Below are 27,465 nucleotides of genomic sequence, written 5' to 3' on the forward strand. Positions count from 1 at the left end.
ACATTCAAGCCTTGAAGTAGCAAGAGAAAGTGCACGAATAAAATGTTAATTATTGCTCAGTTTGCTGCACTGATTTGCTTTACCACTGAATATGGAACAAGCAACGCTTATACAACTTAATAGTGCAAAATCAACTTTCAAAAAAACAAACGAAAAAACATCAATGGTATATTAAATAGAATTTAAATAAAAAATGTAATGCCTCTTTTCTATTTGCAGCCTTCTGAGGTGAATATCAACATTAACTTTTTCCACAGGCTAACACATTTGAAAATAAAATAATGAGGTGGGGTAAGGTTGCGGGGGCGGCGTTTAGAGGTAGCGGGGGTTGTATACTGTAGCGCCCCGGAAGAGTTAGTGCTGCAAGGGCTTCCGAGTATTTGTTCTGTTGTGTTTATGTTGTGTTACGGTGTGGATGTTCTCCCGAAATGTGTTTTGTCCTTCTTGTTTGGTGTGGGTTCACAGTGTGGCACATATTTGTAACAGTGTTAAAGTTGTTTATACGGCCCCCCTTCAGTGTGACCTGTATGGCTGTTGACCAAGTATGACTTGCATTCACTTATATGTGTGTGTTTGCTAGCCGCATAAATTATGTGACCTGGCCGGCAAGCTGTTTATATGGAGGAACAGCGGGTTTGTCGTGATTAAATGTAACGTGTTTATGTGTACATTGCATGGAGGGTTTTTTCCCCACTCCAGACTAGGTCCCTCAGGAGCCCAGTCTAGATTGTATTTTTTTACTCATCTTTTTCTCCAGCGTTTTACTTTTTTCCCATCTTTTACGGGGCGCCTCGTGGCGACCCATCAGCGTTCCTGTTCTGTAACCCTGTACACTTTTTGTTTGTCTTGTTTATCTTGAACGGGTTTGTGCTGAAAACAAAGTTTAGTTGTACTTGTGCAATGACAATAAAGACCTATCTACCTACCTACCTAGCAATACTGCTATATGAAGCTCAGTGTTTTGCTAAAGCTGTATCTATTTATCACACAGTTTCTAAAACTTGTAGATCATCCTCCTTATAGTTAGCTTCAAAAACATACGTTTCTGGATCATTTGTCGCAAAGTAGTCTTTGTTGTCTCTCATGAAGTCTGCCATGAGTAGTATTGTTGTTTTTGTTGAAGGAAAAAGCGAACATTGCATTAATTAATATGATGTTGAATGCCTAGAATGAGCAAAATACCTAAATGTGACATGTTATTATGAATGTGACAGATACTACTTTACATATATACTTACAGCGTGTATATGAAACGTTGATGGAGATTTTTGGATGTTTAATTGAAAGCGGGATACTAATTTTTTGCTCCTGTTGCATTTATTTATGATTTAAAATGCATAAAAAAGAAGCAGAACATGCGCGTATGGATTGTAAAAAATAGGTAAATATTTTTTTAAAGTGCATTTTACCTTTTGTAACCCAAATGGAAATATAGTGTCACTAATATATTCTCCTATTATTTCTTTCTAATTTATGGTGTGCCAAAAGTCACTTTGGTCACTTAAAATGTTAATTTATCATGTGTCAAAGTCATGTGTTCACTACCGGGTTAAACTAATGATACATGCACACAGCACGTTATTCACACGTTGGCCAGTAGAGGTCGCATGCGCCTTTGTTATTGCAGTCACTTCTTCACTGAACGTCACAGAGTGAAGACACGAGTCATATCATTGTGTTTCAAAGACAACGTTAATAAGTTAAAATACTTGTTACTTCTGTGACCGAGTGTTGGAAAAGCAGCATAAGATAACCGGGTTCCAGTGGGAGTTGGATTGCTGTGCTTTGTGCTGTTCCATCCATCCATCCATCATCTTCCGCTTATCCGAGGCCGGGTCGCGGGGGCAACAGCCTAAGCAGGGAAACCCAGACTTCCCTCTCCCCAGCCACTTCGTCTAGCTCTTCCCGGGGGATCCTGAGGCGTTCCCAGGCCAGCCGGGAGACATAGTCTTCCCAACGTGTCCTGGGTCTTCCCCGTGTCCTCCAACCGGTTGGACGTGCCCTAAACACCTCCCTAAGGGAGGCGTTCGGGTGGCATCCTGACCAGATGCCCGAGCCACCTCATCTGGCTCCTCTCGATGTGAAGGAGCAGCGGCTTTACTTTGAGCTCCTCCCGGATGGCAGAGCTTCTCACCCTATCTCTAAGGGAGAGCCCCGCCACACGGCGGAGGAAACTCATTTCGGCCGCTTGTACCCGTGATCTTATCCTTTCGGTCATGACTCAAAGCTCATGACCATAGGTGAGGATGGGAATGTAGATCGACCGGTAAATTGAGAGCTTTGCCTTCCGGCTCAGCTCCTTCTTCACCACAACGGATCGGTACAACGTCCGCATTACTGAAGACGCCGCACCGATCCGCCTGTGGATCTCACGATCCACTCTTCCCTCACTCGTGAACAAGACTCCTAGGTACTTGAACTCCTCCACTTGGGGCAGGGTCTCCTCCCCAACCCGGAGATGGCATTCCACCCTTTTTTGTGCTGCTGAGAACTCCAATTGTTTTTTTTGTGTGATCCTGAAGTCTGGTTCCAAGCTGGACTTGAGTTTGATGGCGAGCCAGTCCCAGTGAGTGAGAGTCTGCGGAAGGGGAGCGTTTGGATGTGGTGTGGCCAGCTACCTCGGTCTCCACCCTCTGCAGTGACCTATAACTGAACTGATCTACCATCAGTCGCAAGTACCGAACCGAATCAGTATGGAATAACGGATTACAAAAGAACTAAGGATTCCAACAAAGGAATATAGACAGTGTTCAATTCAGTACTACCTGGGTAGAATTCAGATTTAAAAAAGGACATTTGTATTTTTAAATTTTTTTCTATTTTGATTTTTTAAACAGAGCTCTATTTTTATTTATTTTTGGGGGTATTTTCAATTCAAAAAAGCACACTGTTCATGTGTTGTTGTTATTTATTATGCAATAAATTTGCCAGCAGCTGTTCTGTGGTCCACTAAGTACAAAACGTCTCATTTCGAGTCTCTCAATTATACTGCCAAGAACTTCCATCCATCCATCCATTTTCTACCGCTTATTCCCTTTTGGGGTCGCGGGGGGCGCTGGCGCCTATCTCAGCTACAATCGGGCGGAAGGCGGGGTACACCCTGGACAAGTCGCCACCTCATCGCAGGGCCAACACAGATAGACGGACAACATTCACACTCACATTCACACACTAGGGCCAATTTAGTGTTGCCAATCAACCTATCCCCAGGTGCATGTCTTTGGAGGTGGGAGGAAGCCGGAGTACCCGGAGGGAACCCACGCATTCACGGGGAGAACATGCAAACTCCACACAGAAAGATCCCGAGACTGGATTTGAACCCAGGACTGCAGGACCTTCGTATTGTGAGGCAGACGCACTAACCCCTCTGCCACCGTGAAGCCCTGCCAAGAACTTAGTGATCTTAATTGTTGTACTAACCTGCTATCCCACAGTAGGGGTGCTACACTTTTAATCAATTTTATTTTTTATAAAAACAGTAGCAGTCAAAAGCTTGGACACATTCTCTTGCTAATTTATGAGAGTTTGCAGTGGGCACAAATCCTGTTTTGGTTGCATAACTTACATATCAGAAAGGACAATACCGACCTCTGAGCTGGCAGCTTCCTCTGGTACAGTCACCACGGCAACATTGGACTCGTGGTGGAGGCGGGGCGGTGGTGTGCCGAGCGAGGGACTCAAAAGCCTTACATCAGTGAGCTCTACTGAGAAACTCTCACCCAATGACAAAAAGACCTACCGAACAAGGAGAAGCAATCAATCCGATGTTGAAAAACTGATTAGTCAACTTACCAGCAATTGATTGGACGTTGCCAGATGCTACATTCTTACCTGGTTGCTGATGGGAAATGTGACACCACTGACGGCTTGTCCATCAGCGAACAAAAGCTGTCCTTCGGACGCCACGTCCAACCCCTCCTCTGTCCCGTGGCTGATCCTGTAGCCTACACTGACGTTGCCAAACAGCCCTGCGAGCCGGGTTGCGTTCATAAGCAGGACTCTACGAAGCGCTGACTCCGACCCCAGGACTGCGACGGACTGCTGCTCGGGATTCAAGGAGAAGACACCGCGGGGATCGTCGTTAGCATGCACCCTGGGGAACAAATAAACCCAGCATGTCACGTTTATCCTACAAAATCAGCGTCGCTTGTGAGAAACTGTGAACAAACCTAATATGGGTGCGGAGAAAGTGTGAGTTGGCATCCAGGGCGGCGCCACCTCCCACGTCTGTGAGTTGAACTGTGTAGAGCTCTTCCAGCTCGGGCACAGAGTCCGCCATTAGACTGATAATTATTTCAGCCTCCCTCTGGCCTTCCCGGATTAGTGCAGTGCCAGAAGATATCAGGAAGTCCTCAGCTATGTCAGATTCGCTCTGTATTTGCCAGTGAACCTTAAGTGTAGAGAAAAAAACATGTTAAATGGAAAATACTGGCTTCCTTGTTTGCTGTGAAACTCCATCTCTCTGACATTTTCTTTCAACTCCACTTTGATTTTTACTAAAACTGATGAGGAGGAAATGTTCATTTTATTTAGTTACTTTCGTTCCTGCTTGAGAAGCACGGATTATTTCCCAGCAGTGGAAATTGTAAGCAGAACCAAGTTCCTGGCGGTGCAGACACCTGATAATATGACCTGGTCGCTACACACCAAAGCTCTTGTGAAAAGAGCTCAGCAGCGCATGCACGTTTTGCGTCGGATGAAAAGAGAGAGAAAATTCCAATGGATAGCCTTTCAAATGGATGATTTGGGAGACTGAATTGGTCAACCACTTTGTTTCACTATACTGGTAGTCATTGTAGTGTGAAAAAGCCATACTGCCATATAGGGCTGGGCGATATTGCGATTTTTTTTAGCCATATTGCGATATACAATATATATTACGATATTTTGCCTTGGCCTTGAATGAACACTTGATACATATAATCACAGCAGTGTGATGATTCTATGTGTATACAGTGGGGCAAAAAAGTATTTAGACAGCCACCGATTGTGCAAGTTCTCCCACTTAAAATGATGATATATGTCTGTAATTTTCATCATAGGTACACTTCAACTGTGAGAGACAGAATGTGAAGAAAAAAAATCCCGGAATTCACATTGTAGGAATTTTAAAGAATTTATTTGTAAATTATGGTGGAAAATAAGTATTTGGTCAACCATTCAAAGCTCTCACCGATGGAAGGAGTTTTTGGCTCAAAATCTCACGATACATGGCCCCATTCATTCTTTCCTTAACATGGATCAATCGTCCTGTCCCCTTAGCAGAAAAACAACCCCAAAGCATGATGTTTCCACCCCCATGCTTCACAGTAGCTATGGTGTTCTTGGGATGCAACTCAGTATTTTTCTTCATCCAAACAAGGGGCCCGAGCTCACCTAAGATGGACTGATGCAAAGTGGAAAAGTGTTCTGTGGTCTGACGAGTCCACATTTCAAATTATATTTGGAAACTGTGGATATGCTGTTCTCCGGACCAAAGAGGAAAATAACCATCCGGATTGTTATAGGCGCAAAGTTCAAAAGCTAGCATCTGTGATGGTATGGGGGTGTATTAGTGCCCAAGGCATGGGTAACTTACACATCTGTTACAACAGCGTGGTTTGGTAGTAAAAGAGTGCGGGTACTTTCCTGGCCCGCATGTAGTCCAGACCTGTCTCCCATCGAAAATGTGTGGCGCATTATGAAGCGTAAAATACGACAGCGGAGACCCCAGACTGTTGAACGACTGAAGCTCTACATAAAACAAGAATGAGAAATAATTCCACTTTCCAAGCTTCAACAATTAGTTTCCTCAGTTCCCAAACGTTTATTGAGTGTTGTTAAAAGAAAAGGTGATGTAACACAGTGGTGAACATGCCCTTTCCCAACTACTTTGGCATGTGTTGCAGCCATGAAATTCTAAGTTAATTATTATTTGCAAAAAAAAAAGTTTATGAGTTTGAACATCAAATATCTTGTCTTTGTAGTGCATTCAACTGAATATGGGTTGAAAAGGATTTGCAAATCATTGTATTCCGTTTATATTTACATCTAACACAATTTCCCAAATCATATGGAAACGGGGTTTGCATGTTGCTATTGTAGTATGGTTATGGTGTAAATTTATTACGGACATGCATACAATCATAATGTAATACATCACATATTTCCAAAATGAGTAAGAGGAAGCAGAGTTTTTTTAATCCTTTATATATCATGGCAGCTTCGAATTGTAACAAAAGAGTGAATAAATAAAATACACGAGTAAATAAAAAATGACCAGACCATGAGTAAGTAAATAACTAATAAATACCTAGATAAATAATAATTAAAAAGATTACAAAAAGCTCTGCTTTTTCCTACTCCTTTTCGGACAAGTTGTCATGGGAACCTGGATATACAGGTGCTGGTCATATTATTAGAATATTATGAAAAAGTTGATTTATTTCATTAATTCCATTTAGAAAGTCAAACTTGTAGAATGTATACATTCATTCCAAACAGACTGATACATTTCAAGTGTTTTTTTGCCAAAAAGGAGATGATTATAGCTGACAACCAATGAAAACCCTAAATTCAACATCTCAGAAAATTAGAATATGGTGAAAAGGTCAGATATTGAAGACACCTGGAGCCACACTCTAATTAGCTAACTAACTCAAAACACCTGGAAAAGCCTTTAAATGGTCTCTCGTTTTGATTAACAATCGTGGGGAAGACTGCTGACTTGACAACTGTCCAAAAGATGACCATTGCTACTTTAAAGAAGGAGGGCAAGACACAAAAGGTCATTGCCAAAGAGGTTGGATGTTCCCAGAGATCTGTGTCCATGCACATTAATAGAGAGGCGAAGGGAAGACAAAGATGTGGTAGAAAAAAGTGTGCAAGCAAGAGGGATAACCGCGCCCTGGAGAGGATTGTCAAACAAAACTGATTCAAAAATGTTGGGGAGATCCACAAAGAGTGGACTGCAGCTGGAGTCAGTGCTTCAAGAATCACCAAGCACCGACGTATGCAAGATATGGGCTTCAGCTGTCGCATTCATCAAAATTTAAAGAAATAAACATTTCAAATATATCACTATGTGTGTAATGAATTGATATATTATGTAAGTTTCACGGCTTCACGGTGGAAGAGCGGTTAGTGCGTCTGCCTCACAATACGAAGTTCCTGCAGTCCTGGGCTCAAATCCAGGCTTGGGATCTTTCTGTGTGGAGTTTGCATGTTCTCCCCGTGAATGCGTGGGTTCCCTCCGGGTACTCCGGCTTCCTCCCACTTCCAAAGACATGCACCTGGGGATAGGTTGATTGGCAAAACTAAATCTGCCCTAGTGTGTGAATGTGAGTGTGAATGTTGTCTGTCTATCTGTGTTGGCCCTGCGATGAGGTGGCGACTTGTCCAGGGTGTACCCTGCCTTCCGCCCGATTGTAGCTGAGATAGGCGCCAGCGCCCCCCGCGACCCCGAAAGGGAATAAGCGGTAGAAAATGGATGGATGGATGTAAGTTTCACGTTCTGAATATAATTACTGAAATAAATCAACTTTTTCATGATATTCTAATAATATGAACAACACCTGTATGTGACATATCATATTGCAACTGTATGCATGTTTGAAATGAACTTAAAACCATAACCATTGCTACACAGTCAATACAGTAGCACTAAAATACAAGTAATCGGTATCAACCGATGTCACTCATGGATCATTAGTATCGGACTCAGCAGCATTTAGCCCTGATCGGAACATCCCTATTCCCTGAATTGAACTATTGCATTTGTTGGAAACATTTTAAAAGAAGCACTTTGTCAATGCCACACTTAACACGGTCGAAGCAGTGACCTTACCGTTACATTACCCATGATTCCTTCTCGACGTGTAATGAGCAAGGAGATGTTGACGGAGCCCTCTGCTTCTGTGGGTTCACTGTAGATACGTTCTTGAAGAGCATCCTCAGTGAACCGAACGACACCGTTCGGGTCCCCAAATTTTTCAATCTGAAAACCGAAGACAATTTTAGAACTTGTGATCACCGACTGTATAGCATCTCACAAAAGTGAGAACTCACATTTCATCAATCATTTTTATTACAGCTTCAATACAAGACTTATATCCAGTTCTAGTAGTATCATCTCTTGAGAAGATATGATGAATGGTAGCCCACTCAAATATTAGACTTGAATTAGTCATCTCACTCCCGATTTTAATCGTATTCAATCATTATATTTAACCTGTGCAGAAAGTCTTTGCACTATGCGCTTCAGCAGCCGCTGACCCCTCCTTGTCAGTTTACGTGGCCTACCTGAGTTGCTGTTGTTCCCAAACTCTTCCATTATTGTACAATAAAGCCGACAGTGGACTTCGGAATTTTTAGAAGCGAGTACATTTCACGACTGGACTTGTTGCACAGGTGGCATCTTAAGACAGTTCCACGCTGGAAATCACTGAAAGCGGCCCATTCTTTCCAAATTTTTGTAGAAACAGTCTCCATGCCTAAGTGCTTGATTTTATACTGGCCCGCGACATCATTTTATCTGTCCCGCAAACATCTGGAAATTATATTTCTCAATAAAGTACTTCATATTTTCTCACTAAATGTAATTGATTTTTTTGTTCAATTTGACAGGAAAAAAATATATATGTACTGCCAGCTTTTTCGTAAAACCCCCCCAAAAAACAGTGATAGTTTTCTCGGTTACCGTTAAATGTTGTAAAAAATAAAAATATTTTAGAGTACATTTTTGTAAATGTAAAGTTTTCATTGCAAAATCGACCGTCTACTTAAAATAATTTATATCATTAATATATGTGGGCTCTGTACCGCGGATGTCGTTGTGGCTTGTGCAGCCCTTTGAGACACTAATGATTTAGTGAAGTGAAGTGAATTATATTTATATAGCGCTTTTCTCTAGTGACTCAAAGCGCTTTACATAGTGAAACCCAATATCTAAGTTACATTTAAACCAGTGTGGGTGGCACTGGGAGCAGGTTGCGAAAGTGTCTTGCTCAAAGACACAACGGCATTGACTAGGATGGCGGAAGCGGGAATCGAACCTGCAACCCTCAAGTTGCTGGCACGGCCACTCTACCAACCGAGCTATGCCGCCCCATTTAGGGCTATAAATAAATATTGATTGATTGATTGGATGGGTGTCCAAATACTTTTGGCAAAATAGTTTATATTCACTATTCTGTACAACAGGGGTCTCAAACATGCGGCCCGCGAGACGTTATTTTGCGGCCCGCACCTTGATATGATAATTTAATGCGAGTGCGGCCCGCACCGTGATATGATAATTTAATGCTTGCCAACGGCCCCAATTTTCCCGGGAGACCCCTGGATTTCGGGTCATCCATCCTCTAAAATTCCTGTCGATTATCTCCCAACCAACAATACTCAGGGGGTACCGTGATTGCACTGCCTTTAGCGCCACCTACATCCTCTACACATAGCGTGCAAGCCCATTTATATGTTGTATCTGGCTATGTGAGACGCACGATTGCTATTGCAAGACATGTTTGATCAACAGCCACACAGGTCACACTGAGGGTGGCCGTATAAACAACTTTAACACTGTTACAAATATGCGCCACGCTGTGAACCCACACCAAACAAGAATGGCAAACACAACAGAACAAATCCAGTCCTTTGAGACATTTGTGATTTAGGGCTATATAAATAAACATTGATTGATTGAATACCCAGAATCCCATGCAGCATTAACTCTTCCGGGCTACAATATGCAACCCCTTCATAGAAGGAGAATTCATTAAAAAGTGCATGTTAGATTTTTTAAGAAATGTTTTCTTGCGGCCCAGTCTCACCCAGTTTCTGCATCCAGTGGCCCCCAGGTAAATTGAGTTTGAGACCCCTGCTGTACAATGTACTACTATGTCAGTTAGTAAAAAAATTAAAGAGTATGTCTTGCCTTCAGGGTTACGGAACCCGCCTGAGGGTGGATGTCCGTATCCCCTGACAGAATACTGAGCTCCACCACAAATAACTCCTCCATTTCCACTTGGCCGTGAGGGAGGATCCGCAGCTCAATAACGCGTTGGCCTTCCTCGCCGTCCTTAAAGACAAACGAGCCATTCAAAGGCTGCCCAATATCCGTATTGGATAGAGGGAGGGTCTCCCTGCTGTTTGGTCCAAGTATGATCCAAGCAACCTGATGATGACAAGCGCCAATCAGGAATCAAGAAAAAAAAAAAAAACACTCGTGGAAATATTTTTTTGTGTCATTCTTGCTACCTTCACATCGCCAACAGAGCCCCCTGTCCTCTCCAAGACCAGCGTGAGTTTTCGAGCGTCGTCCGGGTTGACGACGGCGATTAGGCTCTCGTTGAGGAACCGCACCACGCCGCCAAGGGAGTCGCTCTTGTCGATGGTAACTCTGGCGACTCTGTGGGAGCCGAGGACCGCTCCCCCCGTGGCTCCAACCAGCAACACCTCAAACACCTCCGCAGGTTCACTACAGAAGAATATTTCACATGGAAGTCATGAGCAGTAAATGAATGATCTAATCGGTTACAGTGGAACCCCAATTTACTAACCCCCCTTTTTATCTATATGACTGTTAAAGTTTAAAGGCCTACTGAAATGAGATTTTCTTATTTAAACGGGGATAGCAGGTCCATTCTATGTGTCATACTTAATCATTTCACGATATTTTTGCTGAAAGGATTTAGTAGAGAACATCCACGATAAAGTTTGCAACTTTTGGTGCTGATAAAAAAGCCTTGTCTGTACCGGAAGTAGCAGACGATGTGCGCGTGACGTCACTGGTTGTGACACATCTGACATTGTTTACAATCATGGCCACCAGCAGCGAGAGCGATTCGGACCGAGAAAGCGACGATTTCCCCATTAATTTGAGCGAGGATGAAAGATTCGTGGATGAGGAAAGTGAGAGTGAAGGACTAGAAAAAAAATAAATAACAAAAAAGGACAAGAAGGCAGCGGGGGAGCGATTCAGATAGGGAAGATGCTGTGAGAGGCGCCGTGGCAGTCTTGGGGAGGGCAGGACCACTCGGCTAAGCCCAACTGCAACAAGGGATAGAGCCATACCGCTGACGGTGACAGTCAGGAGGACGCATATTGATGCGACGTAGATCGCCTTCAGAATACAGAATGGTAAAAAAAAATGTATTAATACACATTATACACTGTCCTTTGTGTGTGTGGTCCAATCCAACCGTGTTCGCTTGACCGCTCTGTTCCATAGTAAAGCTTTCGGGAATGTAAACAATGAAACACCTGCTGTGTTTGTGTTGCTAAAGGTGGCCGCAATACACCGCTTCCCACCTGCAGCTGTCTTCTTTGATGTCTCCATTATTCATTGAACAAATTGCAAAAGATTCAGCAACACAGATGTCTATAGTACTGTGGAATTATGCGATTAAAAGAGACAACTTATAGCTGTGAACGGTGCTGGAACAAAATGTCCTCTACAATGCGTGACGTCACGCGCATGATACCTCCGCGCGAAATTTAAAAGTGCAATTTAGTAAACTAAACCGTCCGTATTGGCATGTGCTTATAGTATTCTATTTTTATTTGTTGTTATTTATACTTTCTGAATAAATTATGTGATAATGTTCATCAGTCAACACATTGGTGATAATTTTCAATCTCATCATGATTAAAAAATTATATCAAAATCAAATTACAGGATGTTATTTATGTAGTTTGCACATTTTCCTCGACTGATGTACTAACGTGTGGTTTATTTTTTTTTATTACATATGGAGCTGTCACGCCAAATTTCTTCTCCCTACAAAAACCTTCCCCCCCCCATTTACTTCCGGGGTCATGATTAAAACAGACGTTTTGTTAACGCTATATTATAAAAAAAATTTAAAAACAATTTACAAACACAAGCTATGGGGTGACAAAAGAGGAAACGTGACCCCGGAAGTAAATGCGTCATCCCATAGCTTGTGTTTGGATATTGTTTTTTTTTTTTTTTAAATAATATAGTGTTAACAAAACGTCTGTATTTTTATAATATAGCATTATATTTTTATAATATAGCGTTAACAAAACGTCTGAATTAATCATGACCCCGGAAGTAAAGGGGGGGGGAAGAAATTTGGCGTGACAGAGCATCATCTGCAAAAATACAAATAATTGCTAAGGCGACATCTAGTGGACACATTTAGAACAGCAGTTTCTTACATTCAAAAATTTCAACTAATTTTTACACTGAGCAAACTCATCCCGCGGGCCGGAAGAAACCGGTTCGCGGGTATGTTTGACACCCCTGGGTTATAGTGTCCGTCCTGAGACCGGTAGGTTGTGAGTTCAAACCCCGGCCGAGTCATACCAAAGACTATAAAAATGGGACCCATTACCTCCCTTCTTGGCATTCAGCATCAAGAGTTGGAATCAATCAATCAATCAATGTTTACTTATATAGCCCTAAATCACTAGTGTCTCAAAGGGCTGCACAAACCACAACACAAACCACTACCACATCCACGGTAGGCCCACATAAGGGCAAGGAAAACTCACACCCAGTGGGACGTCGGTGACAATGATGACTATGAGAAGCTTGGAGAGGACGAAAGCAATGGATGTCGAGCGGCTCTAACATGATACTGTGAAAGTTAAATCCATAATGGATCCAACACAGTCGCGAGAGTCCAGTCCAAAGCGGATCCAACACAGCAGCGAGAGTCCCGTTCACAGCGGAGTCAGCAGGAAACCATCCCAAGCGGAGGCGGATCAGCAGCGCAGGGATGTCCCCAGCCGATACACAGGCAAGCGGTCCATCCTGGGTCCCGACTCTGGACGAGTGGTCCATCCTGGGTCCCGACTCTGGACAGCCAGTACGTCATCCATGGCCACCGGATCGGACCGAACGCAGATTTCTTGCCGGGACATATGGTACAATACAATCGGCAAGATAGGCTGGAGCTAGACCGTGTAGTATTTTATACGTAAGTAGTAAAACTTTGAAGTCACATCTTAAGTGCACAGGAAGCCAGTGCAGGTGAGCCAGTACAGGTGTAATATGATCAAACTTTCTTGTTTTTGTCAAAAGTCTAGCAGCCGCATTTTGTACCAACTGTAATCGTTTAATGCTAAACATGGGGAGACCCAAAAATAAAACGTTACAGTAGTCGAGGCGAGACGTAACAAACGCATGGATAATGATCTCAGCCTCTTTAGTGGACGGAATGGAGCGAATTTTAGCGATATTACGGAGATGAAAGAAGGCCATTTGGTAACGCTTTTAATGTGTGGCTCAAAGGAGAGAGTTGGGTCGAAGATAATACCCAGATTCTTTACAGAGTCGCCTTGTTTAATTGTCAAATGTTAAAGTTGTATTATTAAATAGAGGTCGGTGTCTAGCAGGAACGATAATCAGCATTTCCGTTTTTTTGGCGTTGAGTTGCAAAAAGTTAGCGGACATCCATTGATTAATTTCAGTGAATCGGGGGTTAAATCACCAAAAATGATTCCCGGGCGTGGCACTGCTGCTGCCCGCTGCTCCTCTCACCTCCCAGGGGGTGAACAAGGGGATGGGTCAAAACTCAGAGGACAAATTTATCCCCACACCTAGTGTGTGTGTGACAATCAATGGTACTTTAACTAATTTGAGGTTCCACTGTAGGTGTTTATTTCGTTTCTCTGACCTTAGCATGTCATCTAAAATGGTAACATTAACAAAACTGGATTCTTGGCCATGGAGGAACGTCACCGAGCCGTTGTTCAAGATGTAGTCCAGGCCGGGCGTCGCACTCAGGCCAATGGAAATGTACTCGGCTGAGACGGTTCCATAAGAACCGGCTCTCCTCACCACCGGGACCAACAAAAAGCCTGCACGCTCTTCAACTGAAACAGAAGAACTTCTTCTCTCAACATCGACTCAAATACTTATTTTTTTAAGTGTGTTTCGACCTACCGTTGGTGTTTACAGAGTCTTGTCTGAACTCCAGGACACCCTCAGCATTGTCATTCTTCTGTATTACAACAGCAACAGATGAGACATCACCAAGGAGTGGAGGTTGGTCCAGCTGGAGACCAAACTCTTTCACTGTGTAGTCCACGCCACTGACCAATAGGGGGAGACAGAGATTAAATAGGCACTGGTTCACACTGCTGTAACTTACTTTCATCATTACTACAGGTACCGCATTTGCCTGACTATAGAGCGCACCAGAATATAAGCCGCACACACTAAATTGTATAGGAAAAAAATATTTTTACATATATTAGCCTCAACGGCTCTAAGCCGCTGTCACGTGGGGGTCGCATTTTAATGCGGGATCGTTCCTCCAACGCAAACATAGACACTCCGGACAACAACTAAAAGGTAAGAATGATTTAATGACAAAACACTGGTACAAAAACAGACGAAAAGAAACGCGTGGCGAAAGCACAGAAGCTAATGCTAACACTAGCACAGGATCAGGTAACAAGAAATCTAGAATTACCAACGAAACAGTTGCATACCGCAAACAAGGGACCAAGACCGACTGACGGGACAAGGCAGGCTTAAATAAGGAAGTAATTAACAAAAACAGGTGTGCGTCTGGAACCCTCAGCAGGTGAAATTAATACGTTGCCATGGTGACCAAACAGACTCACAAAAAGGTACACAAACAACAAAGGGAGTCCAAACTAACAGAAAATAACTAAACTAAACATGATCCAGACTACGGATCATGACAGCCGCAGATATGTACGTTGCCACATGAGTTATTTACACAGAAATAGTATGTAGATCAGGGGTGTCAAACGTAATGTTTTAACCGGCCCGCTAGATGAGTTTGCTAAGTATAAAAATTAACCTGAAATTTTTGAATGAAAGAAACTGCTGTTCTAAATGTGTCCACTATATGTCACAATAGCAATTCTTTGTATCTTAGGAGAGTGGTTCTCAAACTTTTTTCAGAGGTGTACCCCCTGTGAACGTTTTTTTTTTTTATTCAAGTACCCCCTAATAAGAGCAAAGCATTTTTGGTTGAAAAAAAGAGATAAAGAAGTAAAATACAGCACCATGTCATCCGTTTCTGATTTATTAAATTGTATAACAGTGCAAAATGATGCTCATTTGTAGTGGTCTTTCTTGAACTATTTGGGAAAAAAAGATAAAATAACTAAAAACTTGTTGCAAAATAAACAAGTGATTCAAATATAAATAAAGATTCCTACACCTAGAATTAATCATCAACTTAAAGCGCCCTCTTTGGGGATTGTAATAGAGATCCATCTGGATTCATGAACTTAATTCTAAACATTTCTTCACAAAGAGAAATATTTAACATCAATATTTATGGAACATGTCCACAAAAAACCTAGCTGTCAACACTGAATATTGCATTGTTGCATTTCTTTTCACAGTATATGAACTTACATTCATATTTTGTTGAAGTATTATTCAATAAATATATTTATAAAGGATTTTTGAATTGTTGCTATTTTTAGAATATTTTTTTTAAATCTCACGTACCCCTTGGCATACCTTCAAGTACCCCCAGGGGTACGCGTACCCCCATTTGAGAACCACTGTCTTAGGAGACGATGCTACATAAGTACAAAATAACCACATGATATTAAAGCACCAGTCAAGGAAAACGATCAAACTACATAAATAACATCCTGTAATTTGATATTGATATAATTGTTTTATCTTGATAGATTAAAAATTAACACCAATGAGTTGACTGATGAACATTATCCCAAAAGATATTCAGAAAATATGAATAGCGACAAATAAAGATGTCGTACTCATAACCGCAACATGAACGTGTAAAACAAAACCTAACAACATTATGATTTGTACATTCTCAGAATGTCTATTTTTAACAAAGAAAACCATCCGAAGTGGTCTTTATTTTCAAGTTATCGTGCCGTGATTTTACCGGTGCGGCCCACTTGGGAGTAGACTTTTCTCCGTGAGTTTGACACCCCTGATGTAGATGTTTATTTACATACCTTATTTAGTTGTTTTTTTGACTGTCTGTAACAGGCAGTAAAACGGCGAATCAAACAAAATAGAAGTCATCGTCATGGACCCACTAGCTGCGGAAGAAAGCTCTCCAATCAGCTAAACGGACACAAAAACTCCACGGTGACGTTTTGGTGAATTTTCGAAACTGAAACATCCATCCATACATTTCCTACCGCTTGTCCCTTTCGAGGTCGCGGAGGGTGCTGGAGCCTATCTCAGCTGCATCGGGCGGGAGGCGGGGTACACCTTGGACAATTATTACTTCGGTACTCTTGTCTTGTTCTGTATATTGTATTGTATTTTGTATTTCTATAGTGTTTTGTATATTGTACAGGATCGCTTATTATTTTTATTGGATAGTAGTCTAGTTTATTTCAATTGTTAGTTTTTTCCTTTATTACCTCGTGTTATTTTTTTCACCCCATATTTGTTCCCACTACCGCACCTTAAATTGGAGTCTTTAATCTCGTTATATGCAAATATAATGACAATAAAGTCTGTTTTATTCTATTCTATTCTATTCTACATTCATTCCAGGGCCAACACAGATAGACAGACAGCATCCCCACTCACAGTCACACACTAGGGCCAATTTTAGTGTTGCAATACAAAATATTGCCATTGTAAGTTAATACTACTAACACAGACACTTGTAACTTGTGTTAGCATGTTTGCTAATGCTAACGACGCTCGCTTGATTACATTACGATAGTGTGTAAAAATATGCATGAAAACACTGCTACATACGATTTAGTAAATAAGAATTGTTTTAGTTATATTGTAAAACCTAAAAACGTTGCTTGGAGTGATAAACGATTAGAAACGCTATGGTGGATTAAAAAAACGTAATGGCACTTATACTTCCGGTTTAAAGTTTAAAGCAGCAGTTTAAAGTTTACTGCACCTGCAGTAAACAAATAACACACCGTTTCATTGTATTTGCATGTGTTTTATGTGAACTTTATGCATTATGGCTGTCAACGAAGTAAAAAATCCATAAAGTAGCCGCATCGTTTTATAAGCCGCAGGGTTCAAAACGTGGGGGAAAAAAAAGTAGTGGCTTGTAGGCCGGGATTTACGGTCATCATTCCACTGTACCTGATGTTTACCAAATCCACGGCGGTAATGTTAAAGAAGAACATCTCAGGTCCCTCCGGAAGACTGTCGTCATGGATACGCACTGGGACGTCTTGTGAAGTCTGGCCCGGGGTGAAGAGCAATCGTCCTGCAGCTGAAGCAAAGTCCTCACCGCTGACGGCTGTGCTGCCTGAGGTCTGATAGCTGACCCAAACGCCGCCCAGAGTGCCTAATGAGCGATTAATTGTCACGTTCACCTAAAGAGGAAACAATGCAAGGGATGGTGAGTATAATAGGACAAAAATACAATATGCATTTTTCTGCACTGCGGTACCTCAACTTAAGAGTGCCTCAACTCAAGAGTGTTTTGAGATAAGAGCAGTCTCTCGACTAATTGTTATGCTTTAAGTTACAAAAGACATGGCTACGCCATTATTTGGAGTAGCCAATGTCACAATGAGAGCCGACAAAATCATCTGGTCTTACTCGCCAGCAATACATTTTAGCACATGTCAAACTCAAGGGCCGGGGGCCACATAATTTTATATGGAAATAATACAGTCAATAGAATGCTTTCTTTTCTTACTAAATGCATTCAATTTGACAGAAAAAAAAAACATGTACTGCAGGCTATTGCATTTATTTTTATTCAATATTATCTAAAAATGTGACAAATATTATATTATCATATGTTGTATTTTTTACTCAAATAAAATCAAAGGCTTAAACATCTGCTTGACTTATGTATGAATCTGTAATAATCATGGTGTTGTCGATAATAATGTAATGTTAGTTACATTTGTATGAATTCAGGTTGGAAAATAATTATAATCTGTAATAATAATAAACTATTAGATTTGTGTTTTCTAATAAAAGAACATATTTTATTACCAAAGGCATGCGGTAAAAGTAAGCATGCGCTAATTATTTTAAAACCTCTTCTCACTCCGGCACTTACCAAAGGTATGCAGTAAAAAAATTGTGTGATGTAAGCTCAGACCTAAAATCCTACCGAATAGCTCTTAATCTTCTTCCCTTTATGTGATTTCAAATTACCGGTATTGAAATCAGCCTCCTCTATTTTGAAAATGATGACAGGGGAAGTGTCACTCGTGACGTCACAAAGGATGGAAAGGGTAAAGATGGAAAGGATAATGCAAAAAAGGGCAAGAAAAGAGGGCGAAAAATTATTATTACATGACTTCACAAAACTATGGAACTGTTTATAAGGCATTCCATTGTGTTGTTTTATACAATATTTAGTGTCTAAAAGTTAGTTTTTCTTCTTGAAAGGCATGTTACATGTTACAAGAACCAAATTAAATTGATTTGGATTCATTTCAATGGGAGACGCTGACTTGAGATACAAGCGTTTTATGTTAAAGACCTACTGAAACCCACTACTACCCACCACGCAGTCTGATAGTTTATATATCAATGATGAAATATTAACATTGCAACACATGCCAATACGGCCTTTTTAGTTTACTGAATTACAATTTTAAATTTCCCGGGAGTTTTGTCTTGAAAACATCGTGTAATGATGACGTGTACGCAAGACGTCACGGGTTTTAAGGAAATAATAGCGCTGCACACACACACAGCTAAAAGTCGTCTGATTTAACGGCATAATTACACAGTATTTTGGAGATCTGTGTTGCTGAATCTTTTGCAATTTGTTCAATTAATATTGGAGTCACAGTAGAAAGATGGAGTTGGGAAGCTTTAGCCTTTAGCCACACAAACACACAGTGATTCCTTGTTTAAAATTCCCTGGAGGTGAAACTTTACTATGGATCAGAGCGCGGTCAAGCGAACATGAATCACGACGGAATGTCAACCAGCAGTTTTCGGTGAGAAAATTGTGGTAAAAAGTCGCTTCTTGTACCATCAATAAAGCTGCCGTCGACTCCCCTGAGACATTGGCATCAAGACACCCGTGGACGTACACCTCTGACTATCAGGTACTATTTAACTAGCAACACAATAGAAAGATAAGGGATTTCCCAGAATTATCCTAGTAAGTGTCTCTAAAAACATCAGAATCCGTCCCAATGCAATCGCTTTTTTTTTTTTTAACGTTTTTTTTTTCTAGTCCGTCGCTATCAATATCCTCAAACGCGAATCTTTCATCCTCACTCAAATTAATGGGGAAATTGTCGTTTCTCGATCCGAATAGCACTTTTTGTTGGAGGCTCCCATTAAAAACAATGTGAGTATGTGAGGAGCCATCAAACATATGACGTCATCGTCTGCGACTTCCGGTAGAGGCAGGGCTTTTCTCTTAACACCGAAAGTTGCGAACTTTATCGTGGATGTTCTCTACTAAATACTTTCAGCAAAAATATGGCAATATCGCGAAATGATCAAGTATGACACATAGAATGGACCTGCTATCCCCGTTTAAATAAGAAAATCTCATTTCAGTAGGCCTTTAAAGGGGAAATTATCACCAGACCTATGTAAGCGTCAATATATACCTTGATGGTGCAGAAAAAAGACCATATATTTTTTTAACCGATTTCCGAACTCTAAATGGGTGAATTTTGGCGAATTAAACGCCTTTCTGTTTATCGCTCTTTTTGCGACGACGTCAGAATGTGACGTCACCGAGGTAATACAGCCGGCATTTTCATTTCCTCGAACACATTACAAACACTGGGTCTCAGCTCTGTTATTTTCTGTTTTTTCGACTATTTTTCGGAACCTTGGAGACATCATGCCTCGTCGGTGTGTTGTCGGAGGGTGTAACAACACTAACAGGGCGGGATTCAAGTTGCACCACTGGCCCGAAGATGCGAAAGTGTCTGCCGCCAGACCCCCATTGAATGTGCCGGAGTGTCTCCAAATTTTACCGGCGATGACAGACATGGCACAGAGATGTATGGATAACCTGCAGATGCATTCGCAACGATAAAGTCAACGAAATCACAAAGGTGAGTTTTGTTGATGTTGACTAATGTGCTAATCAGACATATTTGGTTGCGGCGTGACTGCCAGCTAATCGATGCTAACATGCTACGCTAATCGATGCTAACATGCTATTTACCGGCGATGACAGACATGGCACAGAGATGTATGGATAATCTGCAGATGCATTTGCAACTATAAAGTCAACAAAATCACAAAGGTGAGTTTTGTTGATGTTGACTGCCATGCTAATCGACGCTAACATGCTACGCTAATCGATGCTAACATGCTATTTACCGGAGGTGCTTAAGCAGACATGGCACAGAGATGTATGGATAACCTGCAGATGCATTTGCAACGATATTACGTTTCCTTCCACCCACATTTAATGCGAAAAAAACACTTATCAATCGACGGATTTAAGTTGCTCCAGTGTCACAAGATGCGGAAGTCCTGATCGTTTGGTCCGCACATTTTACCGGCGATGCTAACGCAGCTATTCGGCCATGCTATGGCTATGAATAGCGTCAATAGCTATTCGCTCAATAGCTTCAGTTTCTTCTTCAATACTCTCATACTCCAACCATCCGTTTCAATACATGCGTAATCTGCTGAATCGCTTAAGTCGCTGAAATCTGAGTCTGAATCCGAGCTAATGTCGCTATATCTTGCTGTTGCTATTCACCATTGTTTGTTTACATTGGCAGCACTGTGTGACGTCACAGGGAAATGAACAGTGTCTTGGCAGAGAGCGAAAAAAGGGCACTTTAAAGCTTTTTTTAGGGATATTATGGGACCGGTAAAATTTTGATAAAAAATTTAAAAAATACAACAAGCCACTGGGAACTGATTTGTATTGTTTTTAACCCTTTTGAAATTGTGATAACGTTCCCCTTTAAGAGCTCTGTCACAGAACCAATAGTTGAGGTACTGCTGAATATCATTTTTTTGCACTCACAGTTTGCTCCTCCTCGATTGCACGGATCTGTTGCTGGCTGAGGGAGAAGAGGCCGTGGGGGTTGTCACTGGCTGCCATGATGATCCTGGCAAGGCGTGCAGTGGGACTGATCTCCAGTCCTGGCGTCATGGACGTCAGAATTAACTGGAAATCACGCCGCTCCTCAGGAATGTCATCATCGACAACCTTCCGCCACACCAGAGAACACAGAAGTTCAGTTCTGTTCAGTTTCAGTTTATTTCGAACATGCATACGATACAATGTAACACAGTGGTCCCCAACCACCGGGCCGCAGAATAATTTTTTATTAATTTTCATTTAAAAAAAATACATATATATATATTTTTTTTCATTAAATCAACATAAAAAACACAATATACACTTACAATTAGTGTACCAACCACAAAAGCCTCCCTTTTGCATGACAAAAACGTCCCTTTTTCATGACAAAGGAAAAAAAAAAAAAAAAAAAAGGAACATTTATTAAGCGTTGACCGGTCCGCGGATACAAAAAGGTTGGGGACCACTGATGTAACGCATCACACAATTGCAGTTGTTTCATTAGAGCACGTCCGAAAAGGAGTAGGAAGAAGCAGAGTTTATTTAATCCGACCCCTTTTCCTCTCATAGCAATTTTATCCCATTTCCTTGTTCTCTGTAACGGAACACTGAATAAATAAATAATTAATATAGCGTAGTTAGTAAACAAATATTAAATACATAAATAATCTTTGTTTAAAAAAAAAAAAAAGGTTCAAGATGTTCATCATTATAGTTCTTCTTTGTCGACACTTGTAGTTTGAACAGTCTCTAAAACTGAATCATATCAGGGCTTTGTTTGATTTCTTTGCTTAATCCGTTTTTCATTGATTGATTGATACTTTTATTAGTAGATTGCACAGTTTAGTACATATTACGTACAATTGACCACTAAATGGTAACACCCGAATAAGTTTTTCAACTTGTTTAAGTCGGGGTGCACGTTAATCCATTCATTATTTAATTCCACATACAGATATGCTAAAGGTTTTAAGTGTTGTACGTGCATACAATTGTTTTAAATTCGATTTTCATCCAAGGTTATATTTATCCTCTTTTGTTGAGAATAATTGTACATTATTGGGTAGCAGGTTATAGTTTACTTTGTGCATCATTTTAGTTGTTTGCAAATGCACCAAATTGTTCATTTCAATAATTGGGATTCAATATATAAAGTGTTTGCATGTTCTCTATATCCAACATTATGTATTATATAATTGATCTTTCTAGTAACAGTTAGCGAATAATTTGTAGTTGTTTACCCATATTTCTGCACAATAACTCAGATATGGAAACACTAGTAAGCAGTAGAGAATATGAAGTGATTTTTGGTCTAGAACATCCATCCATTTTTCTACCGCTTATTCCCTCTGGGGTCAAGGGGGTGCATGGTCTAGAGCAGGGGTCACCAACGCGGGCACCAGGTAGCCCGTAAGGACCAGATGAGTCGCCCGCTGGCCTGTTCTAAAAATAGCTCAAATAGCAGCACTTACCAGTGAGCTGCCTCTATTTTTAAAATTGTATTTATTTACTAGCAAGCTGGTCTCGCTTTGCTCGACATTTTTAATTCTAAGAGAGACAAAACTCAAATAGAATTTGAAAATCCAAGAGAATATTTTAAAGACTTGGTCTTCACTCGTTTAAGTAAATTCATATTTTTTTTTACTTTGCTTTTTATAACTTTCAGAAAGACAATTTTAGAGAAAAAATACAACCTTAAAAATGATTTTATGATTTTTAAACACATATACATTTTTACCTTTTAAATTCCTTCCTCTTCTTTCCTGACAATTTAAATCAATGTTCAAGTATTTTTTTTATTTTTTATTGTAAAGAATAATAAATACATTTTAATTTAATTCTTCATTTTAGCTTCTGTTTTTTCAATGAAGAATATTTGTGATATATTTCTTCAAACTTATTATGATTAAAATTCAAAAAAATTATTCTGGCAAATCTAGAAAATCTATAGAATCAAATTTACATCCTATTTCAAAGTCTTTTGAATTTCTTTTAAAATGTTTGTTCTGGAAAATCTAGAAGAAATAATGATTTGTCTTTATTAGAAATATAGCTTGGTCCATTTTGTTATATATTCTAACAAAGTGCAGATTGGATTTTAACCTATTTAAAACATTTCATCAAAATTCTAAAATTAATCTTAATCAGGAAAAATTAGTAAAGATGTTCCATAAATTCTTTTTTTAATTTTTTCCAAAAGATTCTATTTAGCTAGTTTTTCTCTCTTTTTTTTCGGTTGAATTTTAAAGAGTCGAAATTGAAGATAAACTATGTTTGAAAATTTAATTTTTATTTTTTTTCTGTTTTCTCTTCCTTTAAACCGTTCAATTAAGTGTTTTTTTCATCATTTATTCTCTACAAAAAAACCTTCCGTAAAAGGAAAAAAATGTACGACGGAATGACAGACAGAAATACCCATTTTTTTATATACATATAGATGTATTTATTTATTAAAGGAAAATTGAGCAAATTGGCTATTTCTGGCAATTTATTTAAGTGTGTATCAAACTGGTAGCCCTTCGCATTAATCAGTACCCAAGAAGTAGCTCTTGGTTTCAAAAAGGTTGGTGACCCCTGGTCTAGAACATGTTTTGCTTTATTCATTATTGATGTGTTTCGTGCTACTTTGTTGTATATTTTTTACATAAGATTTCCAATTAACTTTATCATCTATTATTACACCCAAAAATGTGTTTTCTTTTACCCTTTCAATATTTACTCCGTCAATTTGTATTTGATTTTCTCTTCTACGGTTACCAAATAGCATTATTTTAGTTTTACTGATATTCACGGATAGTCTATTTTTGTCAAACCATCTTTTTAATTTGTTAATTTCTTCTGTTATTATTTGTATTATCTTCTGTGTGTTCTCTCCTTAACAAAATGTTGTTGTGTCATCTCCAAATTATACTAACTTTAAGTCCTTCGTAACTTTACAAATGTCCTTTATATAAAGATTAAATTATTTTGGTCTCAGTGTTGATCCCTGAGGTACGCCACAAGATATTTTTAGCTCTGTGGAAGTGTGTTCGCCTATTTTCACGTATTGCTTCCTCTTGGTTAAGTAGCTTCTAATACCAACCCTCAGATTCCATACCGTTGTAATTTGTTTGTTAAGAGATTATGATTAATTGTGTGAAATGCTTTTGTTAAATCCATAAACACTGCAGCAAGACATTTTTTTTTACTATCTATTGCAGGGGTGTCAAACTCAAATACAGAGTGGGCCAAAATTTAAAATGGAACAAAGGTTGAACAAATGAACCTTTTAAGAGGGATCCCAAAAAGTTTTGCATTGAATATTGAACAAGCAAGGCTTATATAACTTTATAGTGACATGCAAAGTCGAGTTTCAAATAATCCATCCAGCCATCCATTTCCTACCGCTTGTCCCTTCTGGGGTCGCTGCAACCTATCTCAGCTGCATTCAGGCGGAAGGCAGCGTACACCCTGGACAAGTCGCCACCTCATCACAGGGCCAACACAGATAGAGAGACAACATGCACACTAGGGCCAATTTAGTGTTTCCAATCAAGCTATCAATAATGATTTAAAAATATCAATGGCATATCAAATAAAATTTAAATAAAAATCGGAGGGGGGGGGGCAGGTTTGGTGGTAGCGGGGGTGTATATTATAGCATCCCGGGAGAATTAGTGCTGCAAGGGTTTCTGGGTACTACGTGTGTTACAGTGCAGATGTTCTCCCGAAATGTGTTTGTCATTCTTGTTTGGTGGGGCTTCACAGTGTGGCGCATATTTGTAACAGTGTTAAAGTCGTTTATATGGCCACTCCCAGTGTGACCTGTATGGCTGTTGACCAAGTATGCGTTGCACTCATTCGTGTGTGTTAAAGCCGCAGATATTATGTGACTGGCCCGGCACGTTGTTTCTATGCCGGAAAAGCGGACATGACAACAGGTTGTAGAGGACGCTAAAGGCAGTGCCTTCGCGGCACGCCCCCAATATTGTTGTCCGAGTGGAAATCAGGAGAAATTCGGAAGAATTGTTGCCTGGGGGTGATTTACGGGAGGGGCAGTGAAATTCGAGAGGGTTGGCAAATGCGTTGTTACAGCGGCACCGCCCCTGTGTAATACTGGCGGGCCAGCTCTAATCTTAATTTGATATTACTTCAAGGGCCAAATTAAATCACACGGCTGGCCATATTTGGCCCACGGGCCAGAGTTTGACACCCATGATCTATTGCATTTGTGATCTCTTCTGTTATTTCGATTATTGCCACTGATGTTGAGATGTTGGCTCTCTATCCATATTGGTTGTATGCGAGTGTTTTGTTTTTATTTATGAATTTGTCTAATCTCTCTCAGAGAGTATGGGGTATCGGACTGTCTTATTGTGGCGGTCCGCTCCCTGTACGATCAGTGCCAGAGCTTGGTCCGCATTGCCGGCAGTAAGTCGAACACATTTCCAGTGAGGGTTGGACTCCGCCAAGGCTGTCGTTTGTCACCGATTCTGTTCATAACTTTTATGGACAGAATTTCTAGGCGCAGTCAAGGCGTTGAGGGGTTCCGGTTTGGTAACCGCAGGATTAGGTCTCTGCTTTTTGCAGATGATTGGGTCCTGATGGCTTCATCTGACCGGGATCTTCAGCTCTTACTGGATCGGTTTGCAGCCGAGTGTGAAGCGACCGGAATGAGAATCAGCACCTCCAAGTCCGAGTCCATGGTTCTCGCCCGGAAAAGGGTGGAATGCCATCTCCGGGTTCGGGAGGAGACACTGCCCTAAGTGGAGGAGTTCAAGTACCTAGGAGTCTTGTTCACGAGTGAGGGAAGAGTGGATGGTGAGATCGACAGGCGGATCGGTGCGGCGTCTTCAGTAATGCGGACGTTGTACCGATCCGTTGTGGTGAAGAAGGAGCTGAGCCGGAAGGCAAAGCTCTCAATTTACCCGTTGATCTACGTTCCCATCCTCACCTATGGTCATGAGCTTTGGGTCATGACCAAAAGGATAAGATCACGGGTACAAGCGGCCGAAATGAGTTTCCTCCGCCGGGTGGCGGGGCTCTCCCTTAGAGATAGGGTGAGAAGCTCTGCCATCCGGGAGGAACTCAAAGTAAAGCCGCTGCTCCTCCACATCAAGAGGAGCCAGATGAGGTTGTTCGGGCATCTGGTCAGGATGCCATCCGAACGCCTCCCTAGGGAGGTGTTTAGGGCACGTCCAACCGGTAGGAGGCCACGGGGAAGACCCAGGACACGTTGGGAAGACTATGTCTCCCGGCTGGCCTGGGAAAGCCTCGGGATCCCCCAGGAAGAGCTAGACGAAGTGGCTGCGGAAAGGGAAGTCTGGGTTTCCCTGCTTAGGTTGTTGCCCCCGCGACCCGACCTTGGATAAGCGGAAGAAAATGGATGGATGGATGGAATTTGTCTAATCTGTTATTGAACAGTTTTCAATGATCTTAGAAAATTGTGGAAGTAGAGAAATAGGTCTGTAGTTTTTAAACTGGTGTTTGTCTCCAGTCTTATAAATCAGTATTGCTATGTTCATATTGTCTGGGAATTTGCTTGTTTGAAAAGATGGTTGCTGATAGATATATATATATATATATATATATGTAGGTTTGGGAAAAAAAAATCACAAGACTACTTCATCTCTGAAGTAGTCTTGTGATTTTTTTTTCCCAAACCTACATATTGCGCTCTACCACGGTATCGAGCACTATTCTCTGAATAATCCAATCAAGACATATATATATATATATATATATATATATATATATATATATATATATATTGTTAAAGGTTCTGAAATCTCTTCAATAACCTTGTTATCATTTTCATATCAATTTCGTTGCAATCAGTTGAGGTGTCAGATTCACTTTTTTTACAATATTAATTATTTCCTCTTTAGTCACTCCTTCTAGGACAGTGGTTCTCAACATAGGTTCGATCGAACCCAAGGGGTGAGTCGGCCTCGGGGGTTCGGCGCAGGTCAAAACACACCCGACTTATCGCGAAAATACAAATTTCTCCCTATCGGCTAATTACGGATACGGCAACAGCTGACTGATTTGCAGGTGTGTAATTTGTTGTGAGTTTATCCACTGTGTTAGTTTTGTTGTTTGAAGAAGGTGATGTTCAATTTGTGCACCAGTAAAAAAACATGGTAACACTTAAGTATGGGGAACATATTCACCATTAATTAGTTGCTTATTAACATGCAAATTAGTAACATATTGGCTCTTAACTAGTCATTAAGTACTTATTAATGCCTTATTCGGCATGGCCTTATTATACCCTCTAACCCTGACCCTAAACCTAACCAAATAACTCTGAATGAAGTCTTTATTACTTAGAATATGTTTCCCTCGTGTCCAAATAACTCTAAATTTGACATGATTTAGTTTTTGGACTCTTTTAGTTCCTGTTCGCGCTCCCTTGTTTTGTTTGGTTACCATGCCGATTTATGATCATTCTCTCATGACTGGGGGGGTCGCAGCTTACTGCGAGGTTTGTTCTCCCGGGATGCAAACGGACTATTCCGGACAAGGCTTGCAGGTAGGA

General features: G+C 40.7%; 1 protein-coding gene across 1 annotated transcript in view; it reads right to left on the reverse strand.

The window, feature by feature from the left end:
• The window catches only part of adgrv1 (adhesion G protein-coupled receptor V1), a 469,843-nt gene that overhangs the window by 177,160 nt on the left and 265,218 nt on the right, over positions 1–27,465 (reverse strand). Inside the window, exons 66-75 of the mRNA XM_061897509.1 lie at positions 20,886–21,071; positions 17,039–17,274; positions 13,889–14,037; positions 13,620–13,818; positions 10,231–10,450; positions 9,908–10,147; positions 7,826–7,975; positions 4,170–4,390; positions 3,832–4,093; positions 3,589–3,735 (exon numbers count right to left, since the gene is read on the reverse strand). Of these exons, the coding sequence (XP_061753493.1) occupies positions 3,589–3,735; positions 3,832–4,093; positions 4,170–4,390; positions 7,826–7,975; positions 9,908–10,147; positions 10,231–10,450; positions 13,620–13,818; positions 13,889–14,037; positions 17,039–17,274; positions 20,886–21,071 (2,010 nt within the window). The remainder of the gene's footprint in view (positions 1–3,588; positions 3,736–3,831; positions 4,094–4,169; positions 4,391–7,825; positions 7,976–9,907; positions 10,148–10,230; positions 10,451–13,619; positions 13,819–13,888; positions 14,038–17,038; positions 17,275–20,885; positions 21,072–27,465) is intronic.

Source organism: Nerophis ophidion, linkage group LG01, assembly GCF_033978795.1.
Source record: "Nerophis ophidion isolate RoL-2023_Sa linkage group LG01, RoL_Noph_v1.0, whole genome shotgun sequence".
Taxonomy (NCBI): domain Eukaryota; kingdom Metazoa; phylum Chordata; class Actinopteri; order Syngnathiformes; family Syngnathidae; genus Nerophis; species Nerophis ophidion.